The sequence below is a fragment of the Corapipo altera genome, unplaced genomic scaffold (assembly GCF_003945725.1).
Source record: "Corapipo altera isolate COAL_440 unplaced genomic scaffold, ASM394572v1 0, whole genome shotgun sequence".
Lineage (NCBI taxonomy): Eukaryota > Metazoa > Chordata > Aves > Passeriformes > Pipridae > Corapipo > Corapipo altera.
Window position 1 is genome coordinate 39,633,399 of NW_020884872.1, and position 26,849 is coordinate 39,660,247.

General features: G+C 41.2%; 1 protein-coding gene and 1 long non-coding RNA gene across 3 annotated transcripts in view; one reads left to right on the forward strand and one right to left on the reverse strand.

Annotated features, from left to right (window-relative positions):
• The window catches only part of TM9SF2 (transmembrane 9 superfamily member 2), a 29,042-nt gene extending 11,409 nt beyond the window's left edge, over positions 1–17,633 (reverse strand). The window contains exons 1-11 of the mRNA XM_027644735.1: positions 17,395–17,633; positions 12,620–12,687; positions 11,350–11,443; positions 10,517–10,644; positions 5,366–5,495; positions 3,803–3,927; positions 2,848–2,959; positions 898–977; positions 683–791; positions 426–558; positions 73–192 (exon numbers count right to left, since the gene is read on the reverse strand). Coding sequence (XP_027500536.1) covers positions 73–192; positions 426–558; positions 683–791; positions 898–977; positions 2,848–2,959; positions 3,803–3,927; positions 5,366–5,495; positions 10,517–10,644; positions 11,350–11,443; positions 12,620–12,687; positions 17,395–17,526 — 1,231 coding nt within the window. The 5' untranslated portion in view covers positions 17,527–17,633. The remainder of the gene's footprint in view (positions 1–72; positions 193–425; positions 559–682; positions 792–897; positions 978–2,847; positions 2,960–3,802; positions 3,928–5,365; positions 5,496–10,516; positions 10,645–11,349; positions 11,444–12,619; positions 12,688–17,394) is intronic.
• Positions 17,634–17,745: 112 nt separating this feature from the next.
• On the forward strand, positions 17,746–18,564 carry LOC113947811. 2 transcript variants are annotated; one of them, XR_003527880.1, is made up of 3 exons: positions 17,746–17,873; positions 18,002–18,211; positions 18,409–18,564. It is a non-coding gene; the product is annotated as an uncharacterized LOC113947811 (long non-coding RNA). The 2 variants fall into 2 exon arrangements; XR_003527879.1 differs by having other exon boundaries at positions 18,002–18,564.
• The last annotated feature ends 8,285 nt before the right edge of the window (positions 18,565–26,849 follow it).

Sequence of the window (26,849 nt, forward strand, 5' to 3'; positions counted from 1 at the left end):
AAAAATCAGTTCTGTGATGATAATTTACTTTAATGAACTTAAGCCTTGTCATTTTCAATAACTTTTACTCACATTTGTAGAATCTGGCAGCAACATAACCAGCTGGAGTTCCAAGCAGTACCCACAAAACTACAGCACAGGTCATTAGAGCTCCCCTGTTAGCAGGTGACAAAAATCCCAGGCAGGCAAAAACTGTGAAGTGGAGATGCACACCTGTATAAAGTGTCTGTAACTTAAAACTAGTACATCAGTTATCTTAAAATCTGTGTATACTAAGTTGCATGTCTACTGTATCAGCTCAGGTGTTTTTAATGACTTTTAAGAAATTTCTAGAAAAAACTATACTGCTATTTTTACTAGAACCATGCAACTAGCAGTGAAAAATCATCTGTATTCAACTGATTCCTCTCCACTCAATTACTTACACAGGGTAACAAAAGTCATTATTAAGATCTGTGTGCCAGAGCCTAGAAAAACAGACAACAGCATTCCTTTTCTTGGGGGCCTGAAAATATCACCATGAACCAGTTTCCAGCCAAATTCTTCTTGTGCATCTTCCTGTAAAAGAAATACACCTATTTTAACACAGTAGATTGCCATTTAAAATAGCCTGTTACAGCTATACATTTAGCTGAAAAAATTACGTTCCGAATAAATTTTAGGAGGTACATTTTAGACTTACAGTGGAATCCATCTGATTGTATCTTGCGATGTCTTTATGCAGTGTCCTCAGCATAATCATAGCTACCATTCCAGACAGAAAGAGTACAATCACCAAGGAATTCATAATACTGAATTAAAAAAAAAAAAAAAAAGAAAATCATCATTCAAACTGCAATGTAAACACTTCAGTAAATACTTCAGTACAGTACACTTGAAGGCAAATTTTCTTCTCACCTAAACCATTGGATGTGAGTGTGAGGCATGGATTCCAAAATATAATCCCATCTTGATGCCCACCTGATACTTTTTTCTTCCTGAAAGAGTAAACACATGAGCTTCAGATACAGTTAGTATCCAACTTGCACATTTACAAGCTGATGTTCATACAAAGCAGTCTTAAATCTTGTGACTAAGTGAATTTAGCGCTCTATGCCTAAAAGAGTTTAGTAATGACTACCTATAAAAAACATAAGATTTGACCATAGAATTGAAACCAAAAATATTTTCTGAATTTGAGCACCTGTCTTCTTAAGACATAAAGGCCTATCAAATTAATTTAATTCTGCTTCCTCCCTTCAAGAATTATATAAGTTCACCTGGAATTCAAATGACCAGCAGAATAATAAAAGAACATGCATTTTTTAGCATATGTAAGTCCACACAAAGAAACTAAGCTATGCTATGCAGTCTCCAGCACACAACTTCACTCTCTAGATAGTGGTCTGTCCAAATTATCCTTTGCTTTCATTCAGCCTCATTTCAGTACCAACTATCAATCCAGTTACAAACAGCTTTTACTGCAAGACAGATGGGGAGACAATACTACAGAACTTATACTATTAGTAGAGGGAAACAAATTATTCCTTCAGGCATTTCAACCATCGATCAGAAACACTTCAAGAACATTTCTTTGTTTTATTTTGTACAGTAAATATGAAAAAAAAGGAATAGACAGTGCTGATTAACCTGAAGATTGCTATTAAGCAAACCACAAACACTACTATCAAGTAATAAGACTGGCTAGGTGTCTTTCTGATGGGATGTTATTTCAGTAATTTATGCAAGAGCAAGAGTGCTTTCCAGAAAAGTCAGTTTTTGAAAATAAAAAAAAAAAAAAAAGGGTTAAAAAAATTAGCCAAGGTCAAATATCTGGTTCACTGAGGTAATAAAACTAGGTCTCAAAGCCAGCAACAAGTTTCTAAAACAGTATAAATGATTCTAAGATAGAAATGCATTTTTCATCATACCTAGACTGTCTTTTTTCTGTCTTACTGAGATGACCTGATCTGCCAACACAATTTCAGAAGACTACCTCCAATTGATGTAACATTGTGCACAGTACAGCAACACATACAAATAAGCTGGACATGTCATTTTTTAAGGAAGAACAACATAATAGCATGAAGCTAAGGTCATTCTTAATTACCAACTTCTCACAGGTTTTCAGAAATACTTGCTTTTCAGTATACAAATTCATTTCAGCATCATAACTGATATAATTTCTCAAAATACAATTATTACATCATACATAGTATAATCCCTTTAGAGTATATTTCTTATACCATTTATTGTATTTTGAACTTCATCTTAGATTAAGAGTACAAAATTTTGGGAAACAGTTTGTTCAGCAAAACTCATTTTAAAAAAAGGAAAATCAACAAAGAACCCCTATCTTATTTGTCACCAGAAGAAGACATATTCAAGTATCACTGCTCCCCTGTAGTTGCCTGATATACTGCTCCTCTGCTTTTCAACAGAGAGTAGCAGAACAGCTTCCTACTCTTTTGTTGTTTTTCATGGGAGTAAGACCCTAGAAAGAAGGCGGCTTTTGCATCAGGAGAGTAGAAAATTATCAGCTTCAACCTACGTACAAGAGGAATTTGATGAAACACAGTTTCTCAGACTTAAGAGTCTGGATTGAAAAATAATCTACCAGAAAACCTAGGTAAACATGCAAATGGGATTCTTTTAAAAACCACATTTCTCACTCAATCTGTGTGTGGTGGTATGCAGAATTGTAAAGCATGTGGTTAAATTCCAAGTCACTGCTGATATTCCAGTTCAAAAAAAGTTTTAAAACTACAAAGTTACTATTTTGAGCTAATTTTAGTTGTCCATCTTTATAATTCAGAGTATTAATGCATGATTTTAAGAGGTAACTACCAGAGAAATCTTAGTACTCACTTGAAAAGAAACTGAGTATGTATAAGCAATTTTTACTTCTCCACTAGCCTTATTATTTATATCCATAGGTACTCCTGAGCAATCAGGGTTGTCTGGATTAGTGTGCTTGTAACTGCAGGAAGAAAACACACAAAATGAAAGCTGCTTCACTGACAACACTCTTAAGAAAGAATTCATTCATCTTACAAAAGCATAGCAAGCATTCTTCCCTTAAATATAGAAATTGTTCTTAATGTCTCAAAAATTTCAGAACTCATAAGCTCAGGACATTTTGAAACCTGAACTTTTTAAACAAGAGTTGTCTCTTCTAAAATGAAAAATATAGAGAGCGCAGTCTCTAAAGCAGAGTGCCAAAAATGAAACAGGTCTGAGTACTGCTAAGAACTCCAAAACACTCAAAAAGTTACACCACCAGAATTACTAGCTTCTGTAATAAAAAAATACTTTCAACTGAACCAATGATGTGACAAGTTCAGTTATACGATGAAAATAAAAACAACATGCTAAGAAATAATACAACAGATATCAGTTTTGCAAAAGCCACATAAAACACCAGAACAACTGACAAGTGTATCTGTGAAATCATTCTATTCAAATCCTGATTGCTGAAGACATGAAATGTTGCACTTCAATCACGCTTCCATCAGGCACTGGTGGAGCACCCGATACAAGACAAATGTCCCCCAGTTGGGAAATGAGGGTTCTACATGCACTACACACCCCCCACCCCCCACCAATACTTCCAGGTTTTATCTTTTCTTGGTCCAAACAGGAAACAGTTCACCAAGATCCACTGAATTCAGAACAAAATCACATCAGAGTGTCCTACACTACACTACGTCTAATCTACAGGTCACATATCTGAAAAACTTCTGACTACCAGGAGGTCCCCAGATCAAAGCAAATATCTTGGGATGGATCACTTTTTGATGAAAAATTACTTCCGAATACTAACCTTTTTGGTTCAAGTTTAGCAGCAACTAGTCTTGCTCCCAGAGCTTCATTTTCCACAACATGGTAATATATTTTTATGTCAACATGGTTGAAAATATAAAAGGTATCTTTATCATGGAATTCTGACTGCAATGATAAAAGATGACATTAAACAATCAAAAAGACATCTAAAAGCCTTAGGCAGAAGCTTACATAACACAGACTGCATACCATTTTCTGTCAAGTTCTCCTACAGTATGAATGTGAGATTCTGTGAATACAAAGACAGTAAAGTGCATCCCTGCATTAAAAAGACAAGCTAGAAAAGTTAATGCTAAGAACAGTCTACTATACCTGAAAAGTAGAAAAATCAATTTAAAGTATTTATAAAATATATTTCTGTAACTGAAGATGTCCTATTTTATTTAAGTAGCAAACTGAATAGATAACTGTGACAACAGAACCTTCCAAGACAAACAACGCAAAGAAATGCTCTCTGTGACAGAACCACCCTGACATTTGAAACCAAAGATGCACAGGGATGAACTGCATGCAGCAGCCAGGAATGCTAAATACAAACCTCAGGTGAAGGGAAACATTGCCTTGGAATTTAGTCAGTTAAAGAGGTTGTTAAATTACCAACTGTGATTTAACAGCTGTGTCTACAGAAGCTCAATTAGTACCTCTTAAGGGTTTTATCCCCACCCTTTCCACCCTAATTATAAGAATAGTTTTATAAATCTCCTTCCATTACCTCTTCAAAGCTTATTTTCTCTTTATTAAAAGCAATTAAAACTATTAAAAGAATACTGACAGATTACATATTTGATCATAAATGCATCCATTCATATAGAGCCTCTGAAACCAATTTATTATGGAGGCAAGGACACAAAACTGGAAATTGTGGAAACTGTTGTCTTTGGTAAGATCTATTAAGTAAAACCAGCCATTCTGAAAAAACCAAACGCTATTCCAAGTTCTTAGTGACCTCTCCATGGAGGAGGTCTCAGATAATCTAAAGACCTCCTGGACTTTCTACTGCATTCATCCAGACCTCCATCACCTAATCCAACAGATCTACCAGAGGAGAATTTTGTTAATGCAGAAATCTTACATTAGGCCTTCTTCCATTAGTTCCCAGTTTTAGGGAAGGAATTCTTCAAAAAGTATTAATTTTTGCAGAGTTACAAACATACCTATGCAAATCTGATACCATGAAAACACTTCTATCCCACAGAAATGTAAAGTCCAAGCGTTCACATATTTTGGCTTCTTTGGTAATGAAGATAACGTGCTTTCCTTCACCTTTACCCTTCACATGTACTCAATGATATGCTATGCACGTTCATCCCTTGATCTTTCAGAGCCCTTCTGTATTCCACAGCATAAGAGACAAGTTTCTTAGGCTTAGATCAGGATTTCAAATTGTGGTACTTGCAGAGATACCAAAACACTTAGTTGGTTTTGGGCCACACGGGTTCTCAAGACAGCAAGGGCTTTCCATAGAAACATACATAGGAGAAATGCCAGTCTTTAAATTAGTAAAAATGGGATATTAAAAATATATAGAATTGCATAAACATACGTTAATAACACAGGCATCTTTTGGACGGCCATCTTCAGTAATGTAACAGCCAATAGGAAAACCAGGATTGCAGAACCTCTGGCCATCTTCCACATCATAACACCAGGTCACAGGCATGTTGTCCACAATCCTGTAAATGGCAGTGACATTTGACAATTTTTCAAAATCATAGAATCAGCTGGGTTGGAAAGGACCTCTGAGATCATCAAGTCCAACCCTTGATCCACTACCACCATGGTTACTAGACCACGGCACCAAGTGCCACATCCAGTCTCATCTTAAAAACCTCCAGGGACGGAGAACCCACCACTTCCCTGGGCAGCCCATTCCAGTGCCTGATTACCCTCTTTGCAAAGAATTTCTTCCTAAAATACACGGTGTAATGGAAACAACACCAGATTAACATTAATCTAACTTTGCTAACATTCATTATTGGTAAATTAACTACAAGAATAATACTTCTTTCACATCTTAACCCATGGAATTCCACAGATTGCCAATCCACTTTCCAAACGAGTTACGAGCATGTAGCTCTTCAATTGAATCTATTCTATCCACTGGACTCTTTTCTGAAGTCCCCTTACAGAAATAGCCCAGGCAGAAAAATCCCCCACTCCAAAGTCACAACAGTCTAACATTTCATTATTTTCTCATTAAAAAATGGCCAAAATCATTACTAAACCAGCTAAAATTTATTTCAAGTTTAAGACAAAGCACAAAATAACAAAAAAAGTGTACATCACATATTATTCATTGTCCAGCTTCCTCATTGCTCTTCCATTGCAAAATACATTTTTCATGGCACTCCTTAAACTTTTTTTTCTTTTGCTATTTAAGTAAACTCCTGACCATTAACCTCAGTTGTAGGTACTCAAGAGTAAGGAATATTTTAACTAGTTGGTTTGCATGAGCAAAAAATTGTAAGCCATCGAGCAATTGGGGAAATACTTTCAAACCTGCTCCTTTTATATTACTGCCTCACAAGATTTATATTCATATTACAGAATCACAGAATATGCTGAGCTGGAAGGGATCCACAAGGTTCATTGAGTCCAACTCCTGGCCCTGCACGGGACTATCCCCATGAGTCACACTATATGCCTGAGAGTATCATCCAAATGCATCTTGAACTCTCTCAGGCTTGGTGCTGTGACCACTTCCCTGAGGAACCTGTTCCAGCATCCAAGCACCCTCTAGGTGAAGAACCTTTTTCTAATATTACCTAAAAGTCAGGTTGGAATTTCCACAAAGTAAGAACAAAAATCCTGACTGCCATACTTAAATCTGCTGCCTTAGAAAAATGAAAGACACAGTGCCACAAAAAACTGAAATGAAGGAACTGTGGTCTGAGGAGTAACAGAAAGACTTTTCTCTTTTCTTCTTTGACTTTTATTGAAGGAAAAGAGGAATTTAATTTAATGTAAATATATATATGTATGTAAATAAACCATTGTAAATATTTTCCCCTTCCCCCAATATCGAATAGTTGTGTTTTGTCTGAAAACTCTCCACATGAGGTGAGGAAGATATCAAGTCCATGCCATCACTAAACCCTCTCACAGGGGCAAATTGTGGGAGGGGGCTTGAACTTAGAAATTGGATTCTTGGGAGTTTCAAACCACCACAGTCGCAACAACCCCAGGCAGTCTTCCAGGCTGGGGGCAGAGTGGCTGGAAAGCAGCCTGATGAAAAAGGACCCGGGGGTGCTGGTTGACAGTGGCTGAACATAAAACAGCAGTGTGCCCAGGTGGCCACAAAGGCCAATGGCATCCTAGCCCTGTATCAGAAGTAGTGTGGCCAGCAGGACTAAGGCATTAATTCTTCCCCTGCACTTGGCACTCGTGAGGCCACACCTTTGAACCCCACATCCAGTTCTGGGCCCCTCACTACAAGAAAGATATTGAGGTGCTGGAGCATGTCCAGAGAAGGGCAACGTAGCTGGTGAAGGTTCTGAAGCATAGGCTTAGGAGGAGCAGCTGAGAAAGCTGGGGGTGTTTAATCTGGAGAAAAGAAGACTCAGGGGAGACCTTATACCTCTATACAACTACCTGAAAGGATATTCGAGGTGGGGTTGGTCTCTTCTCCCAGGTAACAAGCGACAGGACAAGAGGAAATTGCCTCGATTTGTGCCAGGAGAGGTCAGATTGGATATTAGGAAAAATTTTTTCACTGAAAGGGTAGCCAGGCATTGGAACAGGCTGCCCAGCGAAGTGCTGGAGTCATCAACCCTGGAAGTATTTAAAAGACATCTAGATGTGGCACTTTGGGACATGGTTTAGTGGTGTACTTGGCAGTGTTAGGTTAATGTTTGTATTGGGTTTGTGTGGCAAGATTTTAGTTGGCAGGGGGGTACAGAGGTAGGTTTCAGTGAGAAGCTGCCAGAAGCTTTCCCTATGTCTGATAGAATCAGTGCCAGCCAGCTCCAAGGCAGACCCACCACTGGCCAAGGCCGAGTGGCAGCACGTCTGGGTTACCCTTAAGCGACTATGGCAGCACCTCTGGGAAACAGATTTAAGAAGGGGGAAAAAAACCTGCAAGGGTCAACCCACTGAACAGCAGGACTCAATGATCTTAAAGATCTTTTCCAATCTAAACAATTCTATGATTATATATTTGAAATTTTACTTCCATAATATATGCTAGAGCGAACTTTTGCTTTTGTTAGTATTTTAATTTCACAACCAAACCCAGATAAAACGTTAACATACTGCAAATAAGTTTGGCTGGGGTAAAGGCTTTCCCTTGCATCTTCTGCAGCAAAGACATACTGAGCTGCCTTCAAGCAGCAATGCTGGAACAAATTGATAGTTTAAGCACCAAATCATTTTTCACAGTTAATCTTCAAATTTAAAATGACTTGAAGAGATTATACATGTGGAGCAAATATGCTATTCAACAGTGCTCTTATATGTCTCTCAAGAACATCTGGTGATGAACATTGTCAGCCAAGATATCAGCATAGCTGTTGAGTCCAATTCAGTCTGTCAATTCCTAATCTTATTAAGTGGCTTTTAAACCTTAAAAGTACTTTGCACCATCTGTGTTCCCTGGGAATTTCATGATAAATTGAAGCTGGATAATAAACCTCTATTAAATCCTCGCTTATGCTACCTTGTTGATCCCTGTTCAACATACCTCTGTACCACACTCCTGGAGCATGCATCATTATTCACAAAATCCAGCCACTGCCACTTTGTGAAGCTAAGGCTAAGGAGGACTAACAGCCATAAACAGGGATTTTTCATGCCACTGGTTCTAAAATTTTAGGGCAGTGGGCCTAGCAAAAAAAAATAAAATAGTAGAAATGCCATTAAAAGGACTAAGAATACCAGAAATACTCTAAATTTCAAGGGAAGGTTTCACACTGAAAAACAGAACTATATCTTATTTAAATCTCAACAGTCATATCAAGTTACCTATACTGGCTAAAAATATTACTTAAATACACTAAATATATCTGTAAAACAATTTAGTCTATGGGGGAAAAAAATCCCAAACAGTCTGAAGAATTTTCTGTGTGATTAGTTTTATAAAGTTCTGTTTCAGTTTCTATCAACTTAAGCTATGGGTTTTCCTAAAAAAATTAATTTATTTCAAGTGTCACAGCTTTGGGAAATTATTTTTAATTTATAAACCAAGACATACACAAACTTTTAAAGTTGAAGCTTTAAGCCAGACCCACAAGCATCACTAAAATTCAAAGTGGTGAAAATATTATAAATATATGCAGTATTTAACAGGAATATAAAACCAAGCCCAGCATGTTTGAAGCTCTATTTATTTTAGCATTAGCCATTCACACTTCAAATCCCTGCAACAGTAGCTGTACCTTTCAGAGTTTCTTTTATTACTTCTTCGCTCACCTACCCGAACATATCGCTATTGCCTGTGAACCCTTCTGACCTAATCCATCAATTTCCTACAGGACTAATTTCAAGAGATTCCCAGAAATATTTACATTGGTGAGCCACAGTTTATCCCCACAAAGGGATATCCCATATCAGTCCCCAAGAGCAGTAGAAAATGCACTTGCTGCCTTTCCAGCAGGGGTGGCTGTTACAAAATTGAGGAAATGGAATGTGACATTACAGAAAAACAGTTAATGACAGTGGCAATATTCAACATTTCACCTGCATTTTTACTAGTATATCCAGACAGTTTTAATCTAATTAGATGAAGACTGAAATGTTTGTTCCACAGAGGCAGGAAGCACATATTTGGGATTGGGGCATACCTATGGTCAACACTGGTTAATGATGCTTATGTATTCCTTGCCAAAACATGCCACAGGAACTTATGCCCAGGTTGTACCTTTTATCCTTGCACCTGAAGGCTGCTGTTAGCAGAGCATACCAACATTCAATGCACTTAAACAAACACTGATAGCGTGGTTGGGTATTTCCAACATCAGGACCGAGCCCGCTGGTAAACATTTCGCAGCTCTTGGATGTGGGTGCAGAGCACATGGCTACATCCCAACTGAAAATCTCCATGAGATTCAGCACACACATTCAGCCTTGCCCCACCCTTAATGACCACGGGAAGAGGACCTCCACATCCAAACAGAAACAGAGCCCCAACAGGCTCCAAGGTGACTCAGATGGTTACAGAGGGACTCAGAGAATAGGAAAGGACCAAGCATTTATGCGTTCCTCAAGATGATTTCATTAATTAAATTTTCATTGTCCACCTTTCCCTTTCATATCCTAGAAGACAAACAAACGTTGCATAAAACTCTTTCGGAACCACTGATCCTGTTTCCTGAACACAATATTTGAAGGGGAGTGCAATGGTTCTCAAGGAAACCAAAGACAACATAGCAACAGAATAGAAGTCCCTTAAGACTTTTCTCAAGCTAAGGCAGGACTAACTTCTACATTTACAGGTGCAAAGAAATCGTATTTTACAGTAAGCACAAAGCTTTGTGTTCGGAAACAGATTAATTTCTATTATGCCTGGTGTTTATCCTCCAGGTAAAGGAAGTACTTTTATGAAGGCAACAAACAACATCTGCAAAACCAGAAGGGGAAATATATTCAGTGCAAATACCTAGTGTTAAAACTGTAACTTGCAAATAAAAAATTATAAATTAAATAAATTTATCACGAACATACTAGACTAACCAAACTATCAATTTCGATACCAACTTACCAATGATGTTGATAATTCAGTAGCATACTTTTTTTCAAAAAGTCTAATTTCTGTTTATCTTCTGGCTTTGTGGTATCATATGTTCTTGTACAAACAGATTTACATGTCTCCTTCTTGTTGAATGTGAACTAAGAAGAATGAAACACATATAAGCAATAATGTTGTAACAAATTTTGTCTTATTTCAGTATTTAACAATTTCCCCTACGCATTTAATTGCCTGTACTGTTATAATAAAATCACCTAACAAACTACCAAGACTAGGTATATTAATCCTGCACAGGAGGTTTTGATATTGATGTATATAAACCCCTTCTGTGCTCATTGTAGGAGCCCTGCACCAAGAGCTCCTTGTTACTGACTAAAACATGTTTTCTGCCATGATTTACCAGACAAGTCATTTGACCTCACAGCAGCAACGCTGTCACAGGCAGCTTCAATTGATAACTTTCTCTCCTACTACCCGTACGACAGAACGTGAGAGCTTCAGTCACCAGATAAGACAAGCTGGCTAACACCATTTCTAATTCTTCCATTTTATGGATCCAGTATTTTCAGATATGGTTCCAGGAAACAGCAGTGCTGAGGAGCAATAATAAGGTTTTGTCGAGTTCCAAAGAGAAAAGACAACCTCAGCACCATTTCAGCCTACAACTCCATGGTGCAAAGCACAGAGTTACAATTAGATTAAACTGAGAGATTTCTATTATGTGGAATTTCAGATTTTGAAGGACTTTCAGATAAAGCCCTCCTGAAAATGTTCTCCAAGATTCTTATCTCCTCTGGTTACCTTTGAACATACACATTACCAAACACCCCCGACAGAGAACAAACCCTGTAAGGAGACGGTTCTATCCTCTCTCCAAACAATACTTGGCCAAGGTTTTCAGAAGGCCGTTTCTTTCCTTCTGCTTGACAAAAATCAAACCTGAATTAGAGAAAAGATACAAAAGTTAATAAAATATTCTCAGCTGCAAATAATGTTCCCTAATCAGCACCTACATCACAAGTAAAGGAACTATACAGCCTTCCTCGTAGACAACAGTTTCCTCCTTTAAACTGTAAAGCAAAGTGTGAAAATCACACGGTTTGAAAATAAACCAAACAAAACAGAATCAACAACCAAATCTCATAATCGACTATTTCAGAATAGTGTAGCACAAAAGTTTCCTTGAGTAATTACAAGTTTCCCATTTGAATAAGAATTTTAGCCAAGATTTAAACCTTTACATAGAGTTTCATGATGACTGTGAGAAAAAAGCATGCAGGCCAGATTCTTGGGGCAGGCAGGGGACGTGGTAATAGCAACAAAAAAAAAAAAAAACCCTACACACAGACAGCTCCCTTACAACAAGCACTATTAAACAGGTTATTGCTGTTTTATTCACCAACACATTTCATAGCACATCCTCCAAGTTTTTCCAGTCTGTTTTTAAGTATATCACATTTGTGTTCACTAAAGTATAGATATAATCCGTGTTTAATCTCTTCAATATTAACAGTCAAAATATTCTTTGAAGCAAAAACTTTACATAGTTGTACCAGGCACTGATACATTTTGTTTGCTCCTATGATGTGTACCAAGAAAACATTTAACACCTCATTAAGATAATTGATGGGATGTTCACACCTCATTACCACTTTAACTCATCTGGCTATAGGCTACTAAAGACAGCAGTAATACTTTGATCTACAAAATGACAACTAATGCAGAAAAGTGAATACTATATATAAATATATATATACACACACACACGTTTTAATCTTAAATTACACTCAAGTAGTGATTCAACCTACATGAGGGCCTATGAATCCATGCCCTACTTCTAAAGTAAGAGCAAAGACAACTGAGAAGGAAGTAATGTACTGATGTTAATAATTCAGTATCACACTTTTTTCAAAAAGTCTAATTTCCGTTTATCTTATTAACACCTACCTATTCACTGATATTTCCATTTTTGCAAACTTATGTTAAAAAAATAAATAGGCATTCCTCAGAGGCAAATGACCGTAGCAAGATACAGATAAAACTTTTATCTAAATTAAATCTGTCTTTTTGCAATAACTTATAACTAAAACAACATAAACAGAAAAATATACTCACGCAGTATATTCGTAGGGAAGGACAGACTCTACAGAGTCAAGCCTGTTCACAAACAGCTCGATTCCAGACTGAAAGAGTGGAGATAATCAGCAGTTATACTAAAGCACTCCCTCAATTCTCATGGATATATAAAAACAGGTTTGTTTGAATAAGATAAAAGGAAAGTTGGAAATGTAAGACATGTAATTGTACATCTTGGAAGTGAAATGAACTATATCTGCTGAGAGCATAAGTAAAACCATCACAAAAGCAGTGACCACATGACAAACTCGCTTTAGGGCTAACAACCACTCAAACTACAAGACAGCAAGGAATCATGCACAAAGATAATACAGTTAGCACAGCTGCCAGCGTTTTAGTTTTATGTACCATGTTAGAGCTATATTAGTCATCACCATAACTTTTGTGTAATAAAAGTCTTAAAAGAACATGAATAAAAGTACAGATAAGATCAGTACTTCTTCCTATAATTAAGGTACTCCGCAATTTTATCTATGTAGTAGATAATTTTATCTATGTTTTCCAGCTGAAAACTGACCTATGAGAATTTAAATCTTTTCAGATTGATACACTACTTTAAGTTTCAACAGAAGCTCTTTCCAAAGAGAAGACAAAGATTTGACTTTTATAAGAAATAAAAGTTTTTCAGTAACTCTACCAACTCTTGAGTAGGAACCTGAAATTCCGTCTGCTCTGGTTTCCAACTATTTTGGTCTATACACATTAATTACAGATGGGGAAGCCTGCTGCTATGGAAAGGGAGAGGTCTTTCAGTCTTCCATCTTAGTCTCAAAATCCCTTCCCTTATTCTAGCCCCACAGTCCCAATGTATTTCAAGTGTTTATCTTACACTGGTTTTGGCAGTTATCTGCTTGCACGGTAAACCAGTTCAACTGGCTAAAACAGCAAAAGACTTACCCAAAAACATTTTAAAGAGCAGTTCTTAGTAGCACAGCAAGTTGTCCTCATTTCAGCTGGGATAGTTAATTTTCTTCCTAGTAGCTGCTACAGTGCTGTGTTTTTCATTAAGTATGAGCATAATGTTGATAACACACTGATGTTTTAGTTTTGGCTAAGTAGTGCTTACCCTAGTCAAGGACGTTTCAGTTTCCCATGCTTTACCAACGAGGAAAAGCACAAGAAGCCAGGAAAAGCTGACCTGCACTGGCTAAAGGGCTCTTCCATATCATAGAACATCATGCTCAGTATATAAACTGGGGGGAGTTGACCAGGAACCACTGCTCCCTGCTCAGGGACAGGTTGGGCATCGGTCCGTGGGTGGTCAGCAACTGTACTGTGCATCACTTATTTCTCTTGGGTTTTATTCCTCTCCCTCTCTGTCTTTCACTTTTTCATTAAAGTAATTATTGTTATTATTATGGATGTTATTATAATTAGTATTATTAGTATATTTTATTTTGTTTCAATTATTAAACTCTACTTGTTTCAACCCCCAAGTTTTTACTTTTTTTCCCCCTGATTCTCCTCATCCCACCAGGGGCAGCAGGGAGCGAGACAGCAGCTGCAAAGTTCTTAGTTCCCAGCTGGAGTTAAACCACAACAGAAGTTGAGCTGTCTTACTGTGTAATCAAGAGCTGAAGAGCAAAAGGAAGATGAGTGCCCTCAAGAACAAGACCTCTCCCTTTCAATAAGGAGTCATCTATTTTCTCACCAACAGAAGAGCTTTTCGTCCCTATGAAAATTCACTCAAGTTTAGACAAACCAAGAAATTCTGAAGAAAAAAAAAAGATGGAATTGTTCACCTCTGTGTGTAGCTCAGATACTTCAGTCAGGTACTGTATTTTACCAATATACCTTAGCTGTTCTTGTCCAAGTCAGGATGCAGCTCTGTGAGAGGCAGGCAGCTGTGAGCTCTCAGGTTGACTCACTAAGTGAAGACACACCTTACAGCTCCTCTTCCCCCCCCAGCCATGCAGACCTGCTGCTCACCTCTGGGTAATGCACGCTTGGCGTAATTCTGTGAGCCACGTCACCTTCCTAACACTGCAAAAAGCCGGACTGGCAAAAAGTTGGATAGTCTCCTGCCATGTTAATAAGCTCAAAAAAGGATATAACAAGTAACACAGCTGGGTCAGTGCAGAGGGCAGGAACACATTGCCCAGGGGAAGACAAGAATGAAATCTCTCACTCCCAGCAGCAGGGAATTAGACTGCCTCAGCTGGTCACAGAACCATGGCCTCAGATTAGCTGTTTTTCATTGGAGAGGATTTACCTGAATGCTCCAATTTTTCATAAGAAGTATATGCATTCCTGCAGATCAGCATATTTGATAATTTCCCATACAAAAGCAAGCATCCTTTGAAGCCATCAGTATTTTTTTCAACTGAGTAAGGATTCCTAATCTTCAGGCAAGAATTACCATTTCAGCCTGCACAGATCACATTCCACTTCTGATGATATTCCAACCAAAACCACGAAAAGTAGCCAAATTGAGTTTGCCCAAGCAGACTAGCAGGCAACTTGAAAGAAGGGAGAAAAGTCATGAGTCTCATCACTCTTGTGCTGCTACGTACAAGCTCCATTAACAGCATCCCATCCCTTCTCACCAACACAGGACAGGAGATCCACAGGGATCATGATAGCTAAAGAGTATCACTTAGAGATCTGGTATGTGGATTGAAGTCCTCAAGACAGAGAAAAATTCACTGCTATTACTGGCATTGCAATCAACAGTGACAACTGCAAGAACTCTGTGAGAACATGTGAAAAAAGAAAAAGATGGCTGTCCAAGAAATCTCAGTTTTATTCACTTATATAAATATTATGATATAGCAATTATGTGACTATTTATTGTTTCCCCTCACCAGACTACATTCCGTTGCAGACTACACGGAGAGAACCATATGTGAGGAGTGATTTAGACTTCTCCATATGCCTGTGTTTCACTTAGTATGTAAATTGATAAGAGGTGGCCAATATTTGTAATATTACACCTGTTGGGGTGCTCAGTTGCCCACTGATGGCACATTTACATTACCCAGGTACTTCACGTCACATTTATTAAATGATAAATTCTCAGGAGGAGACAAACATTTTGTACACATTATATGAGGAATAAAAATGCAGAGACATCCGAGAAAGGTCACCCCATATGTGACTCAGGTTGGTTACAAAAGACAGTAAGCACCCTGGTTCACCTGACTTAAAAAAAATAAATCTTTCTTCTACAAGCTTAAAATAGGAATAATCCAAACATAGCAATGTTTTTCGAGGATGTTGTGAAAAAATACAAACTGCAGCTTGAAAGTCTTAGCCTGTATTTGAAGAAAAAACATTCCTTAAGAGGGTACTGCAGCACCATAATAGGTCACCCAGGGAGGAGATGGATGCTCCATGCTTGGATGTTTCCAAGGCTGGCTTAAACAAAGATAGAGCTGAGCAGACCTAGTGTTTACAACAGTTGTGCTTCAAGCATGAGGCTGCAATATGTGACCTCCTGAGGTCTCACCATTTCTGTGGTCCTATAAAAGAATGTCCACAGAATGCTCTACTACTACAACCAAAGCACCTTCATTACATGTTTGGCTTATTACCTAATCTGTTGATTCAGGATAGCAAATGGATAAAGTAAGCATATTTACCAAAAGCATACAGTTTAAACAGGTTCGTATTCTGGAGAATCACAGACCAGTATTTCATGTACTGCAGGAGCTGAGAGCACAGAAAGTGCAAGACAGCCACTTTCCACAGCAGTAAGACCATGGATCATTAAATTGATTGGTCTTGAACTTTCTCATTCAAGTATTAAAGAACAGTCTGGTGTAATCTCCATCACAGCAGCAGCAAAAAACTTCCAAAGGTGCCCCAAAGCAGCAAAGACTATTTTAAGTACAGACCCCTGACCCACCGACATCCACCAAACAAGTAATCTGGTTATGTGAACTTTGCTTCTCACTTCTGCAAGCATAAAACCAAGTTTAAGCTTCACTTGAGACTCTGGGGCCTAGAAGCCCCTACAGTTCAGGTTCCGGCTGCCCGGAAGACAGAGCAAAGGAAAGCGTCACTGGATGCTCACTCTAGTTTGCCAGCTGCTTGCAGCCACCAGCTGCTCGCTCCTGCCAAGAATCACACACCCCCCGACACGACCTTCCTTACTTGCTGCAGCTTTCCTACAGGGATTTGAAAGGGCCTGAGAGATGAACGGCCGGGGCTTCCTACTTCCCCAACGTGGCTGTAACTCACGGGGTGAGCCCACAGCTCTCTCCTTCCCTCGGAGGGAACGCAGGCACTTCCCAGCAGGGCCGGAGCTGAGCCAGGAGTCAGGACAGCAGCTCTACCACTCCCCTGGGTCCTCTGTCTCACGAATTTCATTTTCAATGAGCAATGGCCATAAACTAAAACACAAGAAGTTCCATCTCAACATGAGGAAGAACTGCTTTACATTGACGGTGGCAGAGCACTGGAACAGACTGCCCAGGGGGGTCGTGAAGTCGCCCTCTCTGGAGACATTCCAAGCCCATCTGGACATGTTCCTATGTCACCTGCTCTAGGTGACCCTGCCTTGGCGGAGGGGTTGGGTGATCTCCAGAGATCTCTCCCAACCCGAACTATCCTGTGAGCACAGCGGGAACTGGACCACGCTCCGAGCCCCCACAGCCCCGGCGCCGTCGGGAGCTCCGGTGCGGCACCGCGGAGCGGCTGCGAACGCTCCGGGCAAAACCCACCACGCAGCCCCCGCGCAGGGGAACAACACGAGGGCCGCGCCGCATCCCGGGCGGCCCCAGGGGCCTCCGCTCGGCGCCCCCCGGGCTCACCTTGCACTCGGGCTTCTCCTTGCCGGCCTCGCAGAAGTTGACGGGCGCCAGGCCCGGCAGGTAGAAGGCGGCGGCGGGCGCGGCGGCGGCCGCCAGCACGGCGGCCGTGAGGAGGAGCGGCGGCAGGGCCATGGCGGGCCGGGCCCGGCGGTGGCTGGGCGGCAGCGGGGCCGCGCCTCCGTCTCTCCCCCCCGCGCGCGCCCGCCCTGACGCGGCCGCGCCGCTTCCGGCTTCCCCCTCGCGCGCGCGCGAGAGACACGTCGTCACCCTCGGCGCGCGGGGCCGCCCGACGGAGCGGCGGGGGGGGGGGGGCGGGGCCGGCGTGCGCCGTCCCTTCCGGGGTGTGGCGGTCCCTGTTGCCATGGCAGCGCGGCGCCGTCCCGCCGGGAGCGCGCCGGAGGCAGGGGTACCGGGGATGTGTTAGCAACAGCTTGCCAGCAGGCCGAGGGAGCTGATCCTGCCCCCTCTGCTCAGCCCTGGTGAGGCCACATCTGGAGTGCAGTGTCCAGCTCTGGTCTCCTCAGTGCAAGAGAGACGTGGAGCCCCCCTGGGGGGTCCAGTGGAGGGCAACAAAGATGATGAGGGGACTGGAGTATCTCTTTTACAGGGATAGGTTGAGAGACCAGGGCCTGTTCAGCCTTGAAAAGAGACGACTGAGAGGGAACCTCACAATGACTATAAGTGTCTGAAGGGACGGTGCCAAGAGGATGGATCCAAGCTCTTCTCGGTGTTGTCAAGCAGTTAGCACAAGAGGCAATGGGCAGAAACTGATACACAGGAAGTTCTACCTGAATATGAGGAAGAACATCTTTACTGTGTGGGTGACCAAACACTGGAACAGATACCCAGAGAGGTTGTGGAGTCTCCCCCACTGGAGATACTCAGGAACCCTCTGGATGCAATCCTGTGCCATGTGCTCTGGGGTGACCCTGCTTGAGCAGGGAGGTTGGCCCAGGTGACCCACTGAGGTCCTTTCCAGCCTGACCTGTTCAGTGTTTCTGTGAATTTCCACAGGTGACAGGAGCAGCATTCAGCAGCTGTTTGGGACTCCCCGCCTGGGCAGTCCCAGAAAGGCCTGAGCCCACCAATCCCAGTTAGGCTGCACTGGCTTCGTGCCTGTCCAGCGGTCTTTGCTCTTTCTAAAATAAATTTTGTCTTTTTTAAAATAAATTTTGTCTGGGTTTTTTTGTGGTTTTTAGTTTTTTTTAGTTCTCAAGGGTTTCACCGGGAGGAGGGATCTGCCGCACCCAGCCACTCATGCCAACACCCTTGAGTTCCCTAGGGTTTACAACCCAAGAGTTTCTAAAGTGTGAAAGGAGTTGTTTGAATATAAAGTTAATTTCACAGCACTGAAATAAAACACAAACTTCCTCAGCGGAATATGGTTGGAGTCTGAAAAGGGGAGGGGTAAGGAGGCCTATTTTTTACAAAAATATGAAAACTTTCATGCAAAATGTAAACCAATCTCTTTCAAATAGATAATCCAGTGTCTATTATTCACTCCTCTTCCCATAGGCCCTTGGGGGGAAATGATGACTGACACAGCTAGGCAGGGAGCAATCGCCCCTGAAGGCTGGGTAGTCAAGGAGGCAGGATGGTCTCCAAACCCAGGCAGTGCATGGCCATGGCACATTATTGCCCACAACAGATTTGGAGCAAACAACATCCCTGTCTTTTCTTTTAATTCACAGGGGTTTTGCTATGGACAACTCTTCACTGTTTTCAAACTGAGCTCTCAGGTGAGACGTACCTGCTGGCTGAGTGGAGCCGGGGAGAAAACAGACAGACAGACAGGTGTTGGCTGTGGTTGACTCCCATTGCAGCCGAATGTTCAGAACAACCGGAGTCCATGTTACCTCCATTTCACCAATGGCTGCCGTCCTGTGACACAATCTACTGAAAAAAATCCCAACCAAAAAAACCCAACCAAACCTATAGAAGGGGCAGACATAAAAAGTCTATTTTGATAAGGTAGAAAAGGACATTGCTCAGATTCTCATTTCACCTTTCCCTGCTTCCTAATATTTTCCATCAGTTTGAGTTTGTGCAGCTTCAGAAACACCCTCTCACGAAAAACTATATTTATAAATGTTGCAGCGTTTCCACTAATTTCCTTGATTCTCAGAACATGTTTTATTTCCTTTCTTCTATTTATTACAGGGTTGGGGGAACACACTTGTTGCTCACACGATCCTACACATAGCCAAAGTCTTTAGGCAGCTAAGGTGTTGCCTAAGGCCTGTGTCCTGCAACACAATGTTCCAGTGCCTGAGAAAGCAGGAAGAGAGATGCCAGGCTACGGTGGCCAACCTGTCTAGGGCAGGGTGAAGCTTCAGGTGGGTCAATTCACACAGCATCTGACCAGATAAAGGGTTGAGCATCTAAACACCTAGGCCACATAATGTAGTCTTTAGGTGAGATAATTGTAATAAATTTTCATATAGTTTCTACATTACACAAGCCATTCTTCAAGTTTGAGATGAATGCATGTTAATTTATAGCATATACATTAGATATTTTTGAACTCTCCATATATTTAAAATTTAAGTTGTTCATCTGCCTTTCTCATTCCAATTCCTACTTGTCTCATCCTGTAGATATCCTAAGAGCACAATTATAAGATCAAGCCTTATGACAAGCACAGCTGGAGAAGAAATCCCAGTTCCCTCTTTTTATTTAAAATTACTCATGGTTAGGATAATCAGGTTGTAAATGACCCAAGTTCAGTTTCTTTTCTGCCACAAGGGAGTTCAAACATATCTCCCATTTCCCAGGTTAATATTCCAAGCAAATTACTTTTGTGGGCCTAGTTCCATTCCTTCGCATGAGAGAATATTTAAAAGCATTTGCCCATTTAATCCTCTTCTTCCTTGAGAATGCTCCAAAAACTGCACAATGGGTAGGAGTTGTGGTGTATTTTGTGATCTGCTTAAATCTCTCCTTTTACTATGCCTTTGTGACTGCCAAACCTGCTGACTCACATCCATTTTAAGGGATGCTCTGCCACTTGGTCCAAACAGCATTTCAGTGGATGTGGTGCCATATGCTGTGATGCTCCCTCCTCTCTACTCTGCAAAGGTGATGAGGAAAAACCGTTTGTAGGCTGTGTTATTCTGGAGCAACTATAACAGTGGGTTATAATCCCAGGAATGACCATGGTCCTTGAGATCTAACTCGAGGCTGGGCAAAACCCATCTTCTCTAATTTAATGAGAACTTCAATGGTACTTTGCTTGGTAATTTCTCTTCTTAAATTCCCCTGCTACAGGTTTTATAGCAATAGGTTACAGATCAGGGGGTGTGGTTTTAGTACCAGAAAAACAAGTATCACAGGTTTTTATCATCAGAAATTCCAAGGTTATGTGAGACTGCAAAATAAAACACACACAAAAATATTTTTTCAGACACTAATGAACTAACAGAAGCCAAAGCAAAAGAACAGCCTGGGGTTTTTCCTGATAAATTCTTGTGATAAGAAAATATGAAGATAGGAATATAGTGGCCAGAAACTGCTGGGAAAGTAAGTGTCACTCCTTGAAAAGTTTTACCCTTCTTTTTATCAGAAGCTGTTGTGAACAACTTTTGCTGTTCTTGCGGTGGTTCCACCTTTTGCTGCTCATATCTGATCTCCAAGGGGTGCCACCTTCGTTTGAGGATTCACAGTTCCCACGGTTCAGTTCTTCATTTCAAAGTCTTAAAAGTCTCTTGTATCCTACAGCTCAGGGGCTAATGCCTTCTCCTAGCATATTCCCTCCTCTGCCTGAAGGCGCTGTAACCCGCTTTTCTCACTATAGCGCCTTAGCAGGCAAGCTGTGGGGCTGTTCCACTTGCTGTGGAACAGATCAATAATCCTTGCTGTGGCAGCTGCAAGTGCACAGTTGTTTCCTCCACTACAGGTTTTACAGGCACAGGTTACAATTCAGTTACGATTTTAGTACCAGAAGAGCAAAATGATAGTCTGCTGCATAATGTTTAGGGTGCTAACTGGATACAACTAACATCCACTTTGCTACTAATTGTCATTTCAACTTTTTTTTTCTTTTAATATAAACTATTTATTTGCAGCCTCGAACCGGAATGACCCCTACCAACTAAAATTCAGAGTTTTGTAAATAATTTTTCTCTTTTTCTCTCCTGAGACAACTGGCAGTAATAATGACAAATTTCATATTTGTCTTTCATATTTGTGTGGAAATCCCCTGCTGTTAAGTAGCCCCTACACTGGTAGACTGGCCATTTTTCTATAAAATGAGAAGTAAGGATGAAGACTTCATGAGCTGGAGATGGAAGCTGAATTAAAATCCCCAGTGGCAGTGCTAACAATCATTGCTCATAATAATTTCTGTTCCTCCTGCAGCAGGAGTATCAAGTGTGTCAAAGAACTTCTCACAGATTAAACGCGTGAAGGATTACGGTTTGTGAAGACTCATTCTGCTTTGGCCTGAGGAGATTTGAATAATAATGTCCTGCTAAGCGTAAGGTACTTCTGCAAGTGATTGAACAACAACCTTTAGGGAGCTTTGAGCCTGAAAACAGAGGGGTCTGCGTTCCTCCTCGGTGGGATGACAGCAGAGCACAGTTACAGGAGAGCTATGGTTCTGTGTCTAAAGTCAAAGTTGAGCACACTGAGTGCCCTAGTCCTTTGTGGATCCAAAGCTTCCATGGCAATAGAAACTTGTGATTGACCAGGTTACGTGGTGGAGTGGAGGCATCATATCATCAGCCCACACAGATGAATGGCAGCATCATCTGTGAGGTACCAGAGCAGAGGTCCTGCCGGTTTACCTCTTTCTGAAGGCACAGTCCTCCAGTGGGTAGGTGTTGGCCTCCTGCAGCTCAGGACTGTAACGTGTGAACACTCTGCAGGGCTTGGTGGCATGTGAGGTGTGCTTCTCCTTCAGGTCAGAGTAGAACTATAGTGTTTCAGGAAAAGCATATATTCTAGTGCAGCAGCCAATTCACTACCTAAATAAACAGTGCAGCATTCAGAGTAGTCACAGAGTGTGTAGAAACTCATCTGGTTGTACCATTGCTGACTTTGTTTGGCTTTTGTGACCGGCAAGTCTGGTTTTGTGCCTTTTTTTTTTTTAATCTTTGTTCAGGTGTTAGATCCAGCACTTCCTGTGACTTTATGACCAACTTCAAATTAATGTTTAACATAACTTCTTTCAGGCTTTTGGTATGCTATAGAGGCCTATGTCCTTTTCTCCCTCTGTTTCCTAGGGCACTAGAAATATGCAACTGTCCAATACCTGACTCACCAAATTAAAAAGAGGAACTTACTGAATAAAATAGGCAAAAAAGTGCTCTGTCAGGTAAAAGCAGCTAATGAATTACATCTTAAAGGAAAATACTGAGACTATCACCATATATTTAAGGCTAAATTAAGCTCAGCTGACTCTTTTGCCCGAGCGATGGGGCAGAGCCTTTGGAGAAATGAGCGTGCTGAGAGGGACATGGCTATGCCTTGCAGCAAACACTAACCAGACTCCTCCATGAGGGAGAAGGGACATGTGGCACCAGCTAGTGAGGTCTGAGCACTAAGGGCTTTGGGAGCAGCTACATTTATGAGTCTCTCCAGCAGTTGCTATAGGTAAGGTTTCTGTGAGGTCCCTGGTGGGTTTTAAACCAGCACAAAAGGAAGTGTGGGAAGATTGCTGCCTCCCTGGCCCATGTCTCCCATGTTTGGAGTGGGTCTGGTTCAGGCTGCACCAATTAGAGTGTTCAGCCCTCAGAGTGTAAGAATATAAATGTTTTTAACATCAGTACCAATTGTAGGGATTGCAAAGAAACAAACCTTTACACAGAAGTATGTTTGTGGATAAAACAAAGAGGAATGCTTCTTTTTATAGCTCTATGAGCCCCAAATCAGTTGAGCTGGTTATCTGTTCAGCAACATGTCTGCCGGGTATTTAGGTGTCTAAGAAGGACTATAGAGCACTCCATAAGAAGGACTGTTTAGAAAGGGAGTTTCTCAATAATCCCTTCAGTTCCTGGAATTTTATGCCCTGAAGTATGAGAAAGGTTATTTGTCATAACTTATAAGTCTGTTTTGTCCATGTGATCTCATAACTTATAAGTCTGTTTTGTCCATGTGATCTAACTGCAGCTATGAGTGTTCCCCTTAAAGGCTTAAGCCCTTTTAGATTTCAAAATATTTTTGTCATGAGTATGAAATAATGTAATTACCTTAATAAATACTTGATGAATTACGTAATTTTTTAAAAATTTGTTTCAAATCTGGAGCTTTTAAGCTTCATCCTCTACTCCTAGTATTGAAAAAAGGGGTGGATGACAGAGTCCAGTTTCCCTACCTTGCATCACCACATTTCCCTTATGACGACTCCTTATACTAACCCGTCTTAGGGAAAAACCTCAGCTCTGGTGTCAGTCAGGCTCTGGGGAATATTCCTATCAAAATAAAAAGTCCTGATGTGGGACAAAAAGTGTCCTCTAATACACGAGTTTTTCGAATAGTGGAGAGAGTGGGACTGGGGCAAAGTGATGCTGGACTGATAGTGTCCCTGCCCTTTGTGATCAAACCTGTGCTGAAATAAATCGATGGGAGCCACCAGCTAAAATGATATATGGATTGTCCTAAATTGCATCAAGCGGCAGATTGGTAACCTATACAGATGTTACAGAAACATCTACAAGTTGCCGTTGTCCTATTAGGTGGTTGCAGTGGTGACAGCCCTGTGGGACTGTAGTCCTACCCAGTGAGTCGGGTGAGACTTCAGGCATGCATCCTCCCTGGGATGCCACTGGTGGGAAGATGGCCTGAAGAAGGCCTCCAGGAATCCTGTGGCCAGGCCACGCTTCAGCCCAATGTTCAACATTTGAAGCACTTACTTGGGCTCAACCCCCACTAGCAAAAACGCCGGTCTACGTGGCCAATTCCTGCCTCTTGCACCGGGGTCGGAGCAAGAGGTGCCTGGCAGGAGATGAGTGAAAAGATCATGAAAGAAGCAGCTATCAGCAGGTGACTTGTGCTGGGAGGCAGCGGGCAAGTAACCTTGCTCCATTTTATGGTAGTGCTTCACCTGCAAGTGCCCGCTGTGAGTGAAATTGCCTGGGCTGGTGCTGTCCTTTATCAATTTCACTCTCAGCAGGCTCTGCAGGTGAAGCATTTCATTGCGAGAGTTGGACTCGGCTTTCTCCTTGACAGCCTGAAATAGAAAGTGGAGAAAGGAAAGAAGGTAATAAATGGAGAAAAGCAAAAGCAAGACAGAGAGCCATGAAAAGCAGGATGTATGTTAAATGGTAATGGTAGTTCAGTGCAGCCAGCTCTCTAAACTGGGGGGGAATTTGACACTGAAAAGAGTTTTGCTTACCTCTTTTAAGCTGTGCACTTGGAAGTAAAAGAAGTGAAAGGACTTCACAATTAGAAGGGAAAAATTATGATGAATAATATTATGTTAGAAATACTATGTAAGATGTGGGTAGAACTAAAAGATAATTTTCTTCATCTTCAGCCTAACAGAGAATTTTAGTAGTTGTTTCTGTGAGAAATCCAGATAAAAATTCTTTTTCTCTGTTTTTCTAAATTCTGCATTTCAGATTTGTATGCCTTGAGTTTTTGTGGGTTTTGTTGGGGTTTTTTATTGCCCTCCTTAAGACAACCTGCTTAAGACTTTTAGTGTTGCTGGGTGCTTGATGCCACTTCCCTTGAGAGAAATTCAGCATCCAAGATGAGAACCATGCAAAACCAGTATCTGCATCTGAACGTCTGACTGCCTGTTACTAGGGAAAGAAGTGCATTGATTCAGAGACGGGGATGTCGACACAGCTTTGAAGCTCCCAGACCCATCTCTTTCCAGTCAGTCACATCCTAGGGCTTATAGGGAGTGTGGGGCAGCACAGAGCCAAAGCATTTGAGCTGGTTCCCAGCTCCTAGGGGAATTGTTTGCATGGAGACTAGGAGGCTGATTGTAGAACTGCAAACATCCTGCTTTAGCCGCAGTGAGCTGATACCTTGAACCAGCTGATACCTGCCTGCAGCAGGGGACAAGGGGAAGTGATTCCTATACCTCCTGTAGGATACACCCCACAACACCAGAAACTCTGTCCTAGATATGGGTTTGGGAGGCAATCACACTGTGTAGCCCATCCCTGAAGTTTTGTGGATAAAGAGCAGCTTTTTATTCCAGTGACATGAGGCTTGTGCAGCTGTATCTGGTGGCTTGCAGTTTGCTGCTGGTTAATGTGGGAAAACTGGTTGAGAGGCTGTTGCTGGAGGAAGGAAATCTGAGTGGAAAAGATCACAAATCAGCAGAGCTCTCGAATTTCAGGAGAGGAGGGAGCAAAAGCAGTGGACTAATGAACTTAAACCAGAAGACTTCAACCCGCTCAAAGAATTGGTAAATGCAGTCTTGTGGAAAGGAATTTTAATGGGAAAGGGAGCCCTGGAGAACTCTCAGCTCCTCAAAGAGGTATCAAAGATGCAATGAAAAACCACATCTCAGCAAGATGTGGGGAGAGGCCAGTGTGACCACCTAGGAAGATGACCTGACAGTCAAAAAGATGATATAAAAGGTGACTTGCAGGCAGGAAGTACAAGGAAACATTCCGATGCTGTCCCATATAACACTCTCATGGGTGAACTAGGGATATGTGGTCTTCATTAAACTGCTGCAGTGTGGGGTAGAAAGGAGGCAAGGGATCAGGCAAGCATGTGGAAGACAGAAGAGGAAGAATTAGGTGTGGAGAGAGAAGGTGGCACAAAATGGGGTAACTTTTTTAACTCTAGAATAAAAAAAAGCATTCAAACTAAAACCTGAACACCATATTACACATCTAGTGTAGTTTCATGCAAATGCCTTTGCCTTCTTAGCAACAGTGTGTGACTGTAAACAGAACCGGATTTGCCAGATCAGTAAATACAAACCTGCCCTATGCTGAGAAAAATATTAAGATCTTTTACATGAAGCTTTCTGTTTTCTCAAATGAGGAAGAAAAGCAAGCCAACCTACTGCAACTCCCCCCCATAATGAATTCTCTTTTATATTCTAAAGGGTGGGGTTTCTAAGTACCCAAATTTGAATGACTAAACAAACCAAGAGGTACATTTTTTTACTGGATAGATTGCAAGAGGTGGGTTTGCCAGCTGCCACCCACAAGCTGGTTTAATAAGGTTATTTGCCTATTTATCCCCATTTGCAAATAAACGTCTTTCTTAGGTGCCCCTGTTGCCCCTTCCAAAGTGACATGTTAGGAGTGCTTAGATAATTCAGGCAGAAGAGTGCACCAGGAGCAGGAGGTCCCCCCCACTGATTTTTGTATAAGATCTCTGCTGAGATAATTTTTAAAGCACCACATTCTTTTACATTTTTTTCTTAATATGTCCCACTCTGTAACAGGATGGAGGTTAGTCTAAAGCTTAATTAAATTAGCAATCAATGAGATTAGGATGTCAAAAGTTGATGTAAAGCATCAGGTAGAAGAATTATCATCTCT